This window comes from Larus michahellis, chromosome 2 (assembly GCF_964199755.1).
Source record: "Larus michahellis chromosome 2, bLarMic1.1, whole genome shotgun sequence".
NCBI classification, from domain to species: Eukaryota; Metazoa; Chordata; class Aves; order Charadriiformes; family Laridae; genus Larus; species Larus michahellis.
In genome coordinates this window covers 9,598,385-9,615,002 of record NC_133897.1, presented here as the reverse complement: position 1 = coordinate 9,615,002, position 16,618 = coordinate 9,598,385, and the positions used below count along the sequence as shown (strand labels likewise).

General features: G+C 41.1%; 1 protein-coding gene across 2 annotated transcripts in view; it reads left to right on the top strand.

Moving 5' to 3' along the window:
• Positions 1–530: 530 nt before the first annotated feature.
• PAXIP1 (PAX interacting protein 1) overlaps positions 531–16,618 on the top strand; it is a 32,292-nt gene continuing 16,204 nt past the window's right edge. For both annotated transcript variants that reach the window (XM_074574112.1, XM_074574113.1), the window contains exons 1-6: positions 531–627; positions 4,143–4,277; positions 6,273–6,316; positions 10,637–10,700; positions 11,723–11,836; positions 14,414–15,058. In XM_074574112.1, coding sequence (XP_074430213.1) covers positions 541–627; positions 4,143–4,277; positions 6,273–6,316; positions 10,637–10,700; positions 11,723–11,836; positions 14,414–15,058 — 1,089 coding nt within the window. In that variant the 5' untranslated portion in view covers positions 531–540. The remainder of the gene's footprint in view (positions 628–4,142; positions 4,278–6,272; positions 6,317–10,636; positions 10,701–11,722; positions 11,837–14,413; positions 15,059–16,618) is intronic.

Here is a 16,618-nt window from a genome sequence, read left to right as displayed (position 1 = left end):
GCTGAGGGGACACGCCGCCATGGCGGCCATTGCCCACGGCGCGCCAGCGAGGGGGCGTGGCCTGGGCGGGGGCGTGGCATAGGGGGCGTGGCTTGAGGGCGGTGCGCTGCCCTCCCCCCCTCTCTCGCGCGTTCGCCGATGGGCGGGGCCGGGTATCCCCGCCGCCCGCCTCTGTCGGTCGGGGCGAGTCCATTGCGTTCCGTACGGGGGGGGGGAACTTCGGACCCGGATGCTGGTTGCCGGTCCGGTTCGGAGAGGGAGGGAGGAGCAGAGACAACGGCGGTGGCTCAGGAGCGGGTCTTGTCCTGCGGCAGCGGGGGTGACTGATCGGGCGGGGGGAGCCGCTTGGTCCGGGCGGCTCTCCCCTCCCCCTTCCGCCCCCCCTGCGCCCCGGCGGGGGATGGTGTGTCCCGCAGCGCGCGCCTTGCTCGCGCGGTTCGGCGGCTCGGCGGGGGGAGGGGGACGGGAGACCCGGGCCCCGGCGCTTCTCCACGGCGGGCGCGGGGCGGGGGGGGGGCCGCGGCGGGGGCGGCCGGCATCATGTCGGCGGACGAGGAAGAGCTGAAAGTGCCGGAGGAGATGTTCAAAGATGTCAAGTTCTTCGTGGTGGGAGACATCGACCCCAAGGTACCGGGTCACCCTCGCCCCCTTCCCTCAGCGCCTTCCTCCCGCCCCCACACACCTCTCCCCCCCCGGGGGGGCCACTGTGGGATCGTCCAGCTCCTCAAAACCACCCCCCCACACTCCCCCCGGGCACTTCCCGGTGCGGGCCCGGGTCTCACCGGGAGGGGGGGGTGTTGAGGGGAGGTAACGGCCGTTAACGGCGGTGCCCGCGGGCCGCCACCCGCCATGGGAGCCCGCGGCCCCCGCCGCGCAGGCCCCGTGGCCGCCGGAGCGGAGGAGGGGCGGTCGCAGGGACTTCCTGTCAGAGCCCGGGCCGGGCGGGGGGCAGCGGCTCTGCCCGACGCTCCTCCGGGCCGCGCTTGGCTCCCCCCGCCCGCAGCGTCCCGCTGAGCCGGCCCCCGCCGCGCCGCTCTGCCCGCACCCAGGACGGGGAGGGTGACAGGCCGCTCCCGGAGGGGCGAGGCGGGCTGTCCCCTCCCTGCCCGCCTCGTTCCGCACCCCCCTGGTGTGTGTCCGTCCCCCCCCCCGCCACCTTCCAGAGCCGTTGGGTGCCCAGAGGTGGCCCAGAGCCATCCGATGGGTGCGATGTCATGTGCGCGTTTTTCCTGCCTGCGTCCTGTGGGGGCGAGGGGCAGAAGGAGCTGACAAACGACCCTCCGGCCTAAGGCCGTACCCGGGATGACAGGGTTGGCCTGCTCTGGCCTAAGGCCATAACCTGGATAACAAGCTTGGCCTTATTGTTGATAACACCCAGTCGTGTTGGGCAAAGGTGGTTAAAAACAAAGTTTCTGTGGCGTGTCCAATTAGAGAAGTGTTTGAAGTATGCCATATCTAGCTTTAGGACAGCACCTTCGTGCGAGCAGGTTCCCGCATGTTTCACACAGAAATGAAAGTCTTTGCTTCGTTGGTAGTTGCTGCAGTCGAATCTTTGTTCAGCATTGGGTTCCTTTAATCTTGTGTCCGAGCACTCTAGTCTTGTAGGCCTTTAAGTGAAATTGAGATGTAGGCACTGACCCATGGAGATGACTTTTATTCAAAGGAATAGGATTATATGCTGAAAGTAACACGGGCTAGGAATACAGTTAAACAGCAGGAAAAAAAAACCCAAAGGTCTGTAGACATAAATTTTTTCACGAAGCATTAGAGCTTGAATAACAATTCCTGTATTTAAAAAAAAACCTATAACAGCAATATTATGTATATGAAGATGAGTGCAAAAAACAATAGGAGTCTTGTATATCATTTATCATATAAGTAGTGTCCCAAAAGGCATGTAGTTAGCTTTGTGTTGACATAGCAAGACAATCAGCGGTATTCCCACAGAGTTAGTAAACAAGCTTTTTTTTGAGCTAGTTTTCTTTCTTAAAGTTTTATTATTCTTAGCGGTTACTGCCATTGTCTTAAGGCTTTGACTTGCTCTTAATTAGGTACACTAAATTCTCCTCTGTTTGTGGATGGCTTCCCTGGGTTGCAGGCAGACACCGGAGCTGGTGTCTTATCTGGGGGAGCTGATGAGGTCAGGCACAGCGCTGCACAGAGGTGGTCACGCTGCTTTCGAGATCAGGTCATGCTGAGCCACTTTCTCATCAAGAGTGATGCCTGAATTGAGAAGTCCTGTGGACCTGTGTTGTTTCTGCAGCTGGCTGGCCTGTTTAAACACCGTTCCTTCCGGTTCTCTGGTTTCTGAGATGGCTTGCTGGCATGGCCCAGTGTTACAAGGAGGCCAGGGCCGGCTTCCGTCCACACTGGTGCTTGTGCTGGTGAGCCCTTGGGAGCAGGAGGCACCAGGTTGGGCAGAGTCCTGCCTGGGTTGGGTTGCAGAGCCAAGTTGGAGCGAGTAAGTGTGCTGTGCTGGGCTTGGAGACGGTTCTTCTTGGGTGCTTTTGTCCTTCCTTCTGCAGCTGCCCTCTGTGGTACCCTGGAAGCAATCTGAACAAGAGGAGTATATACCGGTTGTGTTTGAAACTGAGGCAGAAAGGAGTAATTCTAAACTGAACTCTAGAAGTAGCTTTTAAACACAGTTTTTATAGTGAAGTGTTGTTCCTTTGCTAATATAAAACTTACAAATATATTTCAAATTTTTTACTTCTTGATTTTTGAAAAGAAATTTCTTCCCTCATCTTTTGGAGAGGAGCACACTTTGATCAGCTTAAATTTCCAAATAGTTTCATGGAAGACCAGTTGTCTTAATAAACAGGCCTAGCACGAGTGAGCACTCTAATCAAAACAAATCCAAGAGTAAGGAAAAAAAGTAATATATTCAGGTGAGTAACTGCAAACCCACTACCTGTTAAAACATATGCAGCATGAACTAGAAGGGAAACAAAAGTCTGGAATTGTGCCTAGATGTGTTTTGGCAAATGAGGGAGAATTAGGCTGCTGGCTTTCAACTTCGAATCCATTCCATTGGGATGTGCACTTGGCTGCTCACACCTTACAGGGGGTGATGAGTAGATATCAGCTATTATTTTTTAAATAAATGCTTTTCCTGCTTTCCTAAAACCCAAACCATCATGGTTTGGTAACACCAGTTAAAATCAGTATTTCATACAGAAAGATAAAAAGTAATGCAGTGCAGCGTAAGGACTTTGAGAAGGATGTTTGGTTTCTGGTTATCTCTTGGTTTATTGTTATCTTTTTTTTTTATGCCCATTGTCTTACTTAGTTTTGAACTATTCCTCTTGTTTCTTCTAACACAGATTTTAGTGGGAGAGAACAAGGATAAAATTCATATGCCCAAAAAAAGGAAATTTCACTTAACGGATTTAAGCTAACACCTAAAGTGCAAGATTTTTACAATGATCGTATCAGGGCTTTTAAGCATTTTATTTTCTAGTTATAGGTATATGGTTGATACTAGCATAGGTGAAGTTCTTTAACTGTGCCAATACAACAGTAGTCCAGTCACTACTTAAACTGAAGAAGTCATGTGTTCTGAGAGGAGTTTTGAAGTTGACATGATCTAAACTAGGCAGGTGGCCAAAATTGGCCAAATCTGTAAGAATTGGCCAGTCAGATGAAGAAAGTCCGATGAAGACTGCAGTGTGCAGTCATGATGTTACCTTTTTTTTTAAACTTCCAGCTCTTTTAAAGTATACTAAAACTCTTTCAAAGCTATATACAAAAGCTGTATACCGTATACAAAAACAAACAACGAGGAGAAGGATTTTCTTACTCTGCCTGAGATAAAATTATTTTGATATGTTTTTTGAGGAATATATGTTTTGGAGGAATTTTGACACTTTCCAGATTTCTGCCCTAGCCTGAATTATTTTGGAAAGAAAATCTTCAACTTGTATGATTAAAATATGGCAGAGATGTAAACCATTGTTGATCAGGTTTTAAATGGAATGCATTTGGAAACCTCAAAAAGAGTGTCACCCACTTACCAGGAGGACAACCAAGAGAGAAGGTCATATTCATTCCTCTCATGTGTTTGCGTGTTCCTGCGTTAAAATTTTTCTCAAATAAAAGATGCTAAAAATTGTTGACTTCTTCCTGTTCTCTTTTCGGTTTAGGTTATTCAACTTCTGAAAGCTGGGAAAGCAAAGGAAGTTTCTTACAATGCACTGGCTTCACATATTATTTCAGAAGATGGGGACAATCCAGAAGTTGGAGAATCTCGTGAAGTTTTTGATCTCCCTGTGGTAAAGGTGAATGACTCATCCATGATACTATGAAAGTCCTGATGTGAATACTTCATTATTATAACAGAAAATATTCATGTTTAGATGATGACCAAATGAAACATATCTTTAAAAATCTTTTATCCTTGTTACACAAACTTTTATCCTGACTTACAGACTCCTTTCACAATTCTGTTTTCTCCTTTCTCATGTTGCTCTGTATCTATCAGGGGGTTGGGGTTTTTTCTTCTGTTTTGGTTTTTTTTTTTACAGATTCTTCCTCCCATCATCTGTGAGGTGGTGTCCTATTAGCTGTACTTGAGAAATGTTTCTGGTGGGAAGGTTCTTACAGGCTTCTGGCAATGGAAAACCTCAATTTAGAATAAGCAGTAGACTGCTGAGGGTTTTTTTTAAACACATAATTGGCAAGGTGAAAAATGATTTTGTTGATTCTGCATATGTGGGCTACACTAATTTTAAGCAATAGGAACTTGCAGAAAAATATTTTTTTTTTCTCTTGATTTTAGTTTGGTTTTGGTTTTTTTTTTCTTATACTGGAATTACCCTTATTTTGTTACTGTCTTGCAATACTGGGTTATTTTTCCCGTGAAAAATTCTGGGCTTCATGTTTGAAAATGTAAACTTGTCATGCTGCAAGTCATGAGAGTGATTAGAAGAAAAACATTAGTATTTCACTGCCAGTACCTTTCGGTACATGATTTGGGGTTATTTTTTCCATATGGTTGCAGGTGGCAGTAGAGAATTTTGATAGCTTGTGTCATGAGAGTTCACCTGACAGTGTAGAAGTATGAATTAAGTCCAAAAAATAAAAGGTGCTTAGCTAGAGACCTTATGGTTATAGTGGGTGTGCTGATTAATTTTTAGTACCTTTTTGTGAAGTGTTCTGTGGCATAATTTTAATCTTACAAACAAGAAGACTGCTGCCATTCTCCTGTGAAGCGTTGTAGCAGCACTTCCTGCTTTCTAATGCCTTTTACTTAAATAATTTAATTTTCTTTATAACTAACTAAACTTTTTCATTTGCCAAATGAGAACAAGTCTTTTAGTAATGTCACTTAGTTGGACCTGAAAGCATCACAGCATGATCTGTAATCAAGAAGATTAGACTAATTATTAAAGGCGTGGAAGTCAGAGGCAAAGGTAGCTTGTTATCGAGAGAAAAGGCATAGACAATAAGAGAAAAAAAAAAGAAAGAGAAAAACTTGAGGGAGGGAAATCTCCTGGTATTTTTTGCAGAGGATTAGAGTTATGAATTAGATGTTTTTATATAATTTTTATGGCTTTTTGTAAGGGAGAGAGAATAGCAAGAATTGACACTGTATACATAGTTACCACAATATATTTGTTTGTTTTTTGAGAAAAAGTAATCATAGAATCACAGGATGGGAAGGGACCTCTGGAGATCATCTAGTCCAACCCCCCTGCCAGAGCAGGGTCATCTTAGAGCAGGTTGCACAGGAACGCGTGCCACTCCTTCCCCCTTCTTCCTTATATGCTCTATTGGGACCACTGTCCTACATCTCTTGCCTTCTCCACAACCTCCCTCTTTCCTAGAGGGGGGGATACTGTCCCGGAACACTGTCGGTTAGGGGTCATCACCTGTGTGCTTAGCAGCCCATATCGCTGTGTGATTCTGTATAAGGTTATGGTTCCTGACTCCTTGGTGATAAGCATAAGGTAGGGTGGTTTGTTTTTTTTTTAGAGCGGGGAAAACTGAAAAATGGGAGAGGATGAATAATTAATGGTTTTCCTGGCACAATAGAAGGACAAGAGAAAGGGATCTTGCTTCCATATTGCTGCACAATCTTTGAGCAGTCTTTGTATTAACTCTTACAAATAAATCAGAACAGTCTTTTTTGTAAAGACCTAAGTACAATGTCTGTGAAACACTTGAACCTGGGAGATACATATTGAAACTAGCTATAGTATGAACTTGTAAGGTAATTCACATTTCACAGACACAGACCAAGGTTTTAACGTCTTGTGGTTTTTATTTTTCAGCCTTCCTGGGTGATCTTGTCTGTTCGCTGTGGAGCTCTTCTGCCGTATCCTTTAAGTTCAAATTTGAATCAATTCTGTAGGAAATACGTTAAAATAGATACCATTGAGGGATTAAAGACTGCTTCAAGTACGTACAGTTAAATTTTTAAAATGATAGGATGTGTTTTGCCTGCCAAGATTGCAGTGTGCTTGGTGCTTCTTTGTCTTCCTTCCATTTTCCTGTCCCTCTGGCTTATTTTGATGCTTAATAGGCACTTGGAAGAAAACTGTCATCAAATGGACTCAAAACATTTTAGCTGGAAGTTGATAATTAACTGTGAGGATCCAGGAAAAATGCTGGAGTGCAGTAAGTGGGCAAATGTTGGTTCTGAGTAGAATGGCCTATTCTGCCTTTTCTAGAAGCAGAGTTAAGTAAGGGATAAATACACAATGACTAATATCAACACTGTATTATAAATAATACTTTATTAACAGATAGTGTTAGTATTCCCATTTTTGGAATAGTCTGTCCTTGCCTTTGGTAGACCCTTGTTCATATTTTGGCTAGATTTGTGTTTCTTAACTTGTTTGGAGAATATATTCTTGCATATGGATGGCATATTCCTTCATCTTCTTGTCAGTTACTAGTGTTTCGTGTTTGTGTTCCCCTCAGTTTTTTTCTTTGCATAATAGGAACAGTGGTAATGGCTGTTACTATAGAAAAAAAAATCATGCATCTTTTTCTCAGACCATTCACAATAAAGATTCTGTATGTGGAAAAGCTGAAGCAGAGCAATACATTTCAGTACAGGTACGAGCGGATGATTGCAACAAAGAATGCCAGGACTACGGAAGGTATGCTCTCAGGCATGAGATCTCATTTTGGAATCAGGTTAGCAGGTGGTTGTGTCTATAATGGAAAACAAGAGGTGGTAGACACAAGAATCCAGGTGTTCATATTAGGAATTCGGGTCTTAGTGTGCTTTGGTGATTCAGAATTCATGTTTTATTCCCAGTATTTCAAGGTATGTGCCTTTGTATCTTGCTGTGTCTCGACTACTTTGGGAATAGCCTGTATATTCTCTGCTTCCCTGGGAGAACTTTGGAAATAGCCTGTATATTCTCTACTTCCCTGGGAGAACTAATCTCAGGGGGTGAACTGTAGGAAGAGAAAGCATTGAATGAATCAGATAAAATGATATAGTCAACTCTTTGCAGCTGTTTCGATCACAATAATCAACATGTAGGATAGGATTCAGCAGTTAGTATGAAGCACTTGCCATAGTCATGGGTAGTCTTCAAACCTAAGAATAAGTTTTCCATTAATAACTTCTCTTCCGAATGAAAAAAAGGTACCAAACCATTACATGGCAAAACCCAAATTAGCAGAGCTACTCCTGTATGAAAAATAATTTGTTTATTGTGATGTGATCTGAGCTGCTGATTTTTGTGTTTTGCATCTGGAAATAATAACTGTGTTTCTCATCCTTTCATCATCAGAATGGAAGTGTATGGTTGTTTATGTTGCATGTCTGTAAGCCTTCTCCCTGTTCCTGAGGACTGGTTGAAAAAATAATAAAATAGCTTGGAATTAGCTACATTTTCAGGTTTAGGTAATCTAGCATTGCATCATTAGTGTTATTCTTTCCCATGGAGAAGTTGCACTATTAGAAAATTGGTCTTCTGTCCGAAACCAGGTTTTTTTTAAAAGGATGCTCTAAGAGATGATGTTATTACATACCCAGAAGAGAAATCAACAGATAAAACCATTGAGTGATGCAGTCCATAACTACATTGTAGCAATAAATGTGTGAATGTAGCCCTGAATGGCTATTGCTCAGGAAGTCTTTATTGTGGGTATATAGGAATGACCAAATGAAAAGACCAGGTCTCAGTAGTATCATATTCTTGGGTTGTATGGAAGAAAGAAGTTTTGTACACCTGTCAGCAGTAAATGTGTCCTTGGACCTTTGACTTTATTCTTTCTAGCACTTCATGTCCTTAGAACCTGGTGGTTTTAGATTTTATTCTGAACCTTATAGTGCTCACTAAAATGGGTTGTTAAGTCCTAACTTTGTGCTGTTTCAGTCTCTTTACGACTTCTAGTGCCGTGTCGTCCAGCCTTTCATTAGGGGTTTGGGTGCTGCCACAATCTAAAAAATGTAGTTAGTAGGAATAGCATACTTTTTCCAGTTGATTGTTTTTGGACCCTGTTTAGGCAGAAGTTTGAGGTGCTGCATTTTCGTCTTTTGGTTGTGTTTTGATTTGGAGATGTAATACTCAAAGTTGTCATTGAATTTACTGAAAAAGCAAGTCCAAAAGAAACATCTTTTGTCAGTTAGACATACGGATCTAATAAGAGCCGTAAAGATTTTATGTTTGCTTGTCAATTATGGTACTTATTTGATGGGCATTTGCCTGTCAGTTATTAATGGTGAAGTTTAACGTAGAAAGATTTAACACAGTATTGAAGCGTAATAATTTTGCCTGTTTCTTATAAATGTGTTTTAACATTCCACTGTGAAAGTCGTTTTCATCAGGGCGAACTTCAGAAGGCAGAGTGTTCTCCTGTTCACTCCTATCTGATGCTTGCAATATCAGACTAACCTACGGTTGAAGGGAAGTTACAGAAAAATTAATCTGAAAGCAGCCTTGAAGAAGGAAATACAATTTTGTGTGTGAAAATCTCAGTTGTAATGCCATAAAGAGAGCTGGTGATTTCTTAATTAATTCTCTTGATAGCAGCAAAAGCAAGAATGAGGAAGGATTATTTTTCCATGGTCTTGTACAGATAAAAGAGGATCAAAGCACTTCTGAATTTTTGTTGCTGGGAGGGAAAAAAAAAAAAGTGAGTTTTGTTGCATTCCTCCTTTTTTGGTTTGCAGACCCACTTGGAACCTTATTGTTTTGCTGCTTGTAACTGTTTTAAGAGTATCTGTTTCACTCCTATTCTTTAGAGAGTGCAAGCTGTAGTCACACTGATAGACCTCTTAAAAGTTAAATACCGAGCTGTTGCTGTTTTATGTGCTAGGAGCCGATGTTAAGGCAGGGAGTAGGCAACTGTACACTTTTGAAAGACCCAGTACTGAATCTCTATCTTTGATGAGATACTGAGCAACACCGTGAAATATAGGACATTCATCAGACTTGAACTTCTTGGAGCGTTCTGGATAATGGCAGTAATCTGTTCTTAAGTGTTAAAGTGCCCTGGGCTTTGTTGTCAGCTTGCTGTGTGTTGTCTCTTACGTGTCTCAAAATTTTAAGTGTTGCTGGTGCATCTGTCAATAGCACGGGGGAAATAATTTTGTTTCGTTACAAAAATCTCAGTGTGTACTGGTAATACAACGCACATCTGTTCCTGAAGTCCTTTTTTCCAACAAGGTATGCGTGTATCTTAAACACAAAATCATATGAAAGTGTAGAAAAGGGAGGGAAGTCACAGAAGTCAGCTGGTCTGTCTGTCTTTCCCAGGTCACTTCTGTCACACTGCTCTCTCCTGTTTCACAAAGCCCCTCCTGTAGTGGAGGTTTCATAGTCTCCGCTGGCACTTTACAGTGCCTCAGTCTATTGTGTTGCTAGAGTTTAACCCCATTACCATGCTGCAGTCTAACCTTGTTTCGATTTATCTGAGCCAGTCTGAACACGGAGAACAAATTACTTCTCTTTTCATTTGGCAGCCTTTAAAGGATTTGAAGATGTGTTGTCTTAGCTCCTTAGCACATCAATTCTGGTCTTTCAGTTTCTTCTTCTAAGTCATATTTACTAGGTCTGTAAAAATTCTCACTGCTCTTTTTTGCATGCTCTTTTTTGCATACTCTTTCATTTATCTGTCTCTGATGCATCTGAAAACCAATATGCATTGCTGTCAGAGGTCTTGTTGAATTCTGAAACATCATGGAAAACTTCATGTTAGTTTCAGGCCGTGTTTCTGTTTTTACATCCCAGTGTGATGTTTTCTCAGTTTGTTTCTCACAGTAGCTCCTAGAACCTTCTTCAGATTGTCCTGTATTTTTAAACATGGAGATAAACACTTGATAATGAAAGGAAGCTCTTGGTAATGACTTGACTCCTATAAGCTAAACTTCTTGTGTTTAGCATCCTGAGATGGGCTGAGGGAGGTGTTCTGGGGAGAGGCATGTTTGTAATGTTACCAAAATCGGTCATAATGCTAGAGGTGTCCTGACCCAGTTTGCACCTCAATTTTTTCCTGATGCATATAACTTGAATTGGAAACAGACAACGTGCTTTTAAAGACAGAAGTTTTTGCATGGTCAAATACTTGATAATATCTGAGAAGTACAAATGCACGCTATTTAATTTCCTTCTAGTGTCCATCAGGAAACTCTCATTTAAATTATTTTGCATCCTTGACACCTGCTTTCCAGCGTAAATGGCTTTTCTCCAGAATCGTGTCAGATCTTTTTTGGAGTCACTGCCTGTCTCTCTCAGGTAAGAAGTGAATCATATTTTAGTCTACTCCAGTGTACAATATGTGTGCGGTGCTTTTTTTCTTTTAGGAGAGTTACCAGTTCTTCTGTTGTACTATGACCTTTTTTCTGTATGTTAGGTGAATTATCATCTAAACCAGTTTTTCATTTAAAATGAGGGCATGAACATTTCAAACTGTGGACATTCAACCAGTAATTTGTCTTGTATTTGCCTGTAAGGTGATTCGAAAATGCAGAGTACACTAAGACTGTAAAGTCTTTGCTCCCGTTGTTCTATTTCTGCATTTAACACAATATTCAGTTAACAAGTTTTACCTACTTATGCACTGAAACCTTGACAAAGGTGCCAGTGAGGAAAGTAAGTGGAAAGGTGGTGCTTCAGTGGCTTGTGTTGATAGCCAGCTCTATAGATCCGTGAGTAGCCTTGTGGGTGACCGACGTGTGCGTGTGCAGACAGACAGGATAAGGCCCTAGGTGCTAATGGAATATATGTGTAGATGTGCTTTAGATTTTTTAACAAATTATTCCTGTAATAGCATCGCTAACTCTGAACAGTAATGGCTTAAATACATGTGGCTTTCTTGGCAGGGGAGGGGGACGTCACTGTGACATAAATTGTTATAAGTAAACACCTCATGTTTTTACACAGGCTATTAATTTGGTCTACTTGCTAAAATTCTGTTTAATGAATTTAAACAGGTTGTCTAAGATAAATAATTCGTGTTTGCTTGATCACTAACTTTTTTCTCTTGTGGAAGGTGATATATTAGTGTTGAGTTTTACAGGAGTGAAGGATGTTTTCTTTTTCTCTGTGCAGGTTAAAAATCATTGTTTAATGTCTTTTTCTTGTGTCTCTTTGTCACCATTTTTTCTCTGTAAGTTTCATGTTAATTTGGTGTTGAAAAGTGGTAGGTAATACATTAGCCAGACTTGTAAATGGTATGTCATGGATTGTACTAAAGTTCTTCAAGCAAAATGCAGCTGGTTGCATAGAACTAAAAGGCTTATTTACCTTCCTTTTAGGTTTCATCTGAAGACCGAAGTACGCTGTGGGCTTTGATTACTTTTTATGGAGGGAATTGCCAGCTGAGCCTCAATAATAAGTGTACTCATTTGATTGTGCCTGAGCCAAAGGGGGTAAGAGTTTATTACATGTACAATTCTTCTTGCTGTAGCTCTCATTTGCTTTTCAATAATCAAAAATTTTCCATCTCCCTCAAGTCAGGTTTCTTAAGACTGTTGGTTAGTCTTGAACAGCTAAATTCAACACAATTATGCATTGCAGCTATTCAGTTGATTAATTCAGAAGATGTTCAATTTCATATTGTTACTTGTATTGCTGGTCGAATAAAGCATTTCATTCTTTATTCTGTTCATCTTAACCTAATTTTGACATGTCATCATCATTAGTGATTGTGGTTTGTAAATGTGTAGATACAGAATCAGTGAAGAAAAATGAAGGACAAAATTGAAAAATTGCATTAAATGCCCTTTGATGTTATGAGGGAGAGAGGAATAAAGCCAGCAGGGGGAGGAACAGGTTATTTTCTTTTTTTGTTGTTTTTTTTCTTAAAAAAGAACTCTGAAATTCCTCAAGTCATTCCTCTTAAAGAGAGATGGTAGGATAAACAGTACACAGCATTCCTGTCCAACTGCTGATAAAGCAGTCATACTTCAGATCACTCCCATCATAGAATCATAAATATCTCAAGTTGGAAGGGACCCATAATGATCATTGAGTCCAACTCCCTGCTCCTCACAGGACTACCTAAAACTAAACCATATGATTTAGAGCATTGTCCAGATGCTCCTTGAATTCTGACAGGCTTAGTGCTATGATCGCTTCCCTGGGGAGCCTGTTCCAGTGACCCACCAGCCTCTCAGTGAAGAACCTTCTCCCAGTTTCCAATCCAAACTTCCCCTGACATAGTTTCATTCCGTTCCCTCACGTCCTATCACTGGTCATCAGAGAGAGGGGATCAGCACCTCCCCTCTGCTGCCGCCTTGAGGAAGTTGTAGACCGCAATGAGGTCACCCCTCAGTGATGAGGTCACCCCTCAGCCTTCTCTTTCTCTTCTCCAAGCTGAACAAGCCAAGTGACCTCAGCTGCTCCTCGTAAGTCTTGCCCTTGAGACCTTTCACCATTTTGGTTGCCCTTCTCTGGACACACTTCTTCTGTGGAAGAGTTGGAAGGGTGTACTGAACGCCATCCTGATTGTCTCCTCCATCACAACATAATGCTTGGAAGAAGAGTTTTGCCACCTAAAATGGTGTTTTTAAGAGTCAATGGTACACATGTAAGGTGTTGCCTTAAGTTATAAGGTTTTTAGAGCAAAGGATGTTGTCTTGAGCTTGCCAATCAAGAAACTGAAAAAGACACATTAGCTTTTAATATCTGTAGCATAAAATAAATAACTTGTTTAATTTATGTAATCACTGAATGGGAAAAATTTTATAGGATGATTACGTCCCGCTGCTCTGACATACTACTACAAGGGAATCTGCAGCAGTTCGTAATAACAGTTTTGACACTAGTGAAACCGTAAATGATTGCTTTGACTAGACACAGGATGATAAAACAAAATTCTTAATATTCTCACCACAAAGAAAGAATGAAAACTCATATCTGCAAATAAACTTGGTTTCATCTGTAATCTCTTTATTGTGTATGAATGACAGTTTCATTGTAGGAAATAACTCTAGAGAATCATTAAATTAAATTCATTTCCTCTGAATGTGCTGGTTGTTAATTTATATTGTTTGATATACAAAGAAAATCCCAGTTCAATCACTTTTAAATATTAGATCCTGAAATTAGTTTCACACATTCTGAAAAAAGTTTTCTTTTTTTCCCCCTTCTTGATATTTGTGAGCGGTTTCCATCAGAGAGGAAGTTTTGAACAAACAGAGCACTCCTCCTGTTTCTATTTCTCTTTCTTAGGAAAGGAAACAGTGAAGTCTCACTATTTGTATATATCTTTAAATGCTGAAATGATAACGGAGGAGGGAGGGATAAAGAAGTTTTCTACTTTGTCAGCATCCTAACTTCTCATTGAAATGCATTTAGTAAATATTTGGACAGAAGTGTAACTTTCAAGTTGAGGGCAACCTTACAGTTTTCCGCTTCTGAGAAGGTGTATGGGAAATATCTGACCAGTTTCTGATTTGTATTCCTGCTGAAATGCATTTTTTTCAGTGATCACCTTGTAAATATTTGCCTCTGCTTTATTATGAAATTCTGATTTTTCCCTAAATGCTTTTGTGGAGAAAATGTAAGTATAAGCCGTATTTAGATTCACTTTAATGTCCACCTGAAAATCAGCTGCATCTGAGTATTGCCTGTGATGTTCCTAGCTGCTGGAGTTCTGAAGGCTTTTTCACAACTAAATTTCATGATTTTCAAATCCTTTGGTGATGATGTGGTTTGCGAAAAATTTGGGTAATGGTGTTTTTCTAAGTGAAGACTTAATCATCTGCAGTTGTGCCTTTTAGAGTCCTCTGTATTGTAAATGGGAAGGTTTTTGTTTTAATCTGTTGGAACCTGTGGTTACACACAGCAGTGTAGTTTGTCCCATTGGTTCTGGGAGAAATCACTTTCTGTTACTGGACAGCCTCTGGTGATCTGCCTCTCCGTGCTCTAGCCCTGCCCTCAAAGAAGTTCTGGATTTTTTGTCTATAAATAAAATCCATCCTTTTTTTCTTTTTTTTTTCCAGGAAAAATATGAATGTGCTTGTAAACGGGACAGCATTAAAATTGTGACACCAGACTGGGTACTGGATTCTATAGCTGATAAGACTAAAAAAGAAGAGACTCCTTATCATCCTCGTTTAATTATATACGAGGAGGAAGAAGAGGAGGAGGAGGAAGAGGAGGAGGAAGCAGAAAATGAAGAACAAGATTCTCAAAATGAAGCTAGTACTGATGAAAAATTATCAAGCCCAGCATCTTCTCGAGAAGGATCACCTTTGGGTGATCAAGTTTTTTCACCAAAATCTACTACTGCTGATAAGGCAAAAGGGGAACTGATGTTTGATGATTCTTCAGATTCCTCTCCAGAAAAGCAAGAGAGGAATTTGAATTGGACACCAGCTGAGGTCCCACAGGCATCTGCAGCAAAGCGTAGGTTGCCTCAAGGGAAAGACTCTGGGTTAATTAATTTATGTGCCAATGTCCCACCAGTGCCAGGTAATATTTTGCCGCCAGATCTGAGAGGCAATCTAATGGCTTCAGTCCAAGGTGCCCAAGGTTCTGATCGACAGGAAATGATGGCTACGTGGAGTCCAGCCGTGCGGACATTAAGGAATATTACTAATAGTGCTGATATTCAGCAGATTAATAGACCATCAAATGTAGCACATGTAAGTGTTGGATTTTTAATTTATAAGATATTGGACTTTTTCTTAGGAACTATCATATCCAAGAACTTCAGTTTCTTTTTATTGTTCTTTAAATGTACAAGGGATTAAAAGTTATGCATATTAGTTAAAAGTTGTGGCCAAATTACTAACCTCCCCTTAATAAGTAACTTCATTCCTAGCAGGTTCACAGGAGTAAAAAGGCATTTGGAAAAAATGTTTGAAAGAGTAAAGCTATGTTTAACTATAGTGTGGTTTAGAGTTTCAGTATTGATTTCTTGATAAGAGCAAAAAAAAATTCATTAATTTAGAATTATTTGGCTAGTTCAGGAAACCTGATTTCATACCCTTCAAGCTTTTTATTCAGTGCAAGGAATTATTTGTGCTATAAACACATAAAACCATGAAATGGATTGTTCTCACAGTAGGTTCAGTTCCATACTGTGTTGTTCTGCTGGGCATCATTAAGTTGTTATATCGTATAGTCAGGATTATGATGCAGAAGCCCTAACTTACAAGTTCTTATGCCACTCGTATAGTTGAAATAGTTGCAGCTTTTGTATTGAATTTATTTTTAGAAGAAAATAAAAAGTGAGTGAGCATGCACTGAAATAACTTGCAGCACTGAAATTCTGAGATGTTCATGGGAAAGGAACATGAGAAAAGTAGGTCCTGGTAAATGTTAGACATATCTTTTACTTAAATAATTGTACTGGTGCATTTATTTGGATGTTCATCTGAAGGTAAAACTTTCAAAGGTGCCTGAATAATATAGAAGTTTACAGCTAGTACTCAAACAGAAAAAGAGGAGTCACTCAGAAATGTTCGTTCTTTGTTGTCTATATGACTGCTGAATATGAAACAGAAAAACGGGCTCCCTTTTAAAACTGAGTCTTAGATTACTCTTCTCAGTGCCTTGAATTGTTTAAGGACTGGGACTTCTGGGTAAGGACTGAGCAGAACCACCAAAGTCCTGGTGGGTTGGCCAGTGCTGGTAAGTTGGCTGATGCTTTCATGTCTGAACACCGCATCTACAACAACATTGTGCTGTCATATACTCTTTATTGGTGTCTCTGTGGAAGTATTTTTCTTTAAGTAATATTTATAGAGCTCAGGGATGGTATCGTGCTTCAGGTGGACTTTGTTCTCCAGAAGTCAGTTACACTAGGGACTTGACTATGTTGTGCAAGGACTGTACTCCAGTACCAAATCGGGCTGCTGTGTAGGTTGCCGTGCTAGTTCCAGCACATGGAGAAAAGATTTACATCTTCGAATTGTGAATCTGCTTCCTAGAGGGGGGAATAACAATTCTACTTTTTTCCTTGTAACATCCCTCTGCCTAGGTTCAATTGTACTTTGTATCCTGCTTGGGTACCAGTCTTGGGTGGATTCCACGTCTTGGAATCTTGGAAAGTTACTGTTTAATTTCAACCTCAGATTTCTGCCAAATGGCAAGATCTGTAATAATAAGGCATTTTGCAGATACAAAGTTACTTGCTGAATAGAGCCCTAGGATACTTTTGAAAGTTTTATCCCTTTATTTTGAAATATATGTCCTGAAGC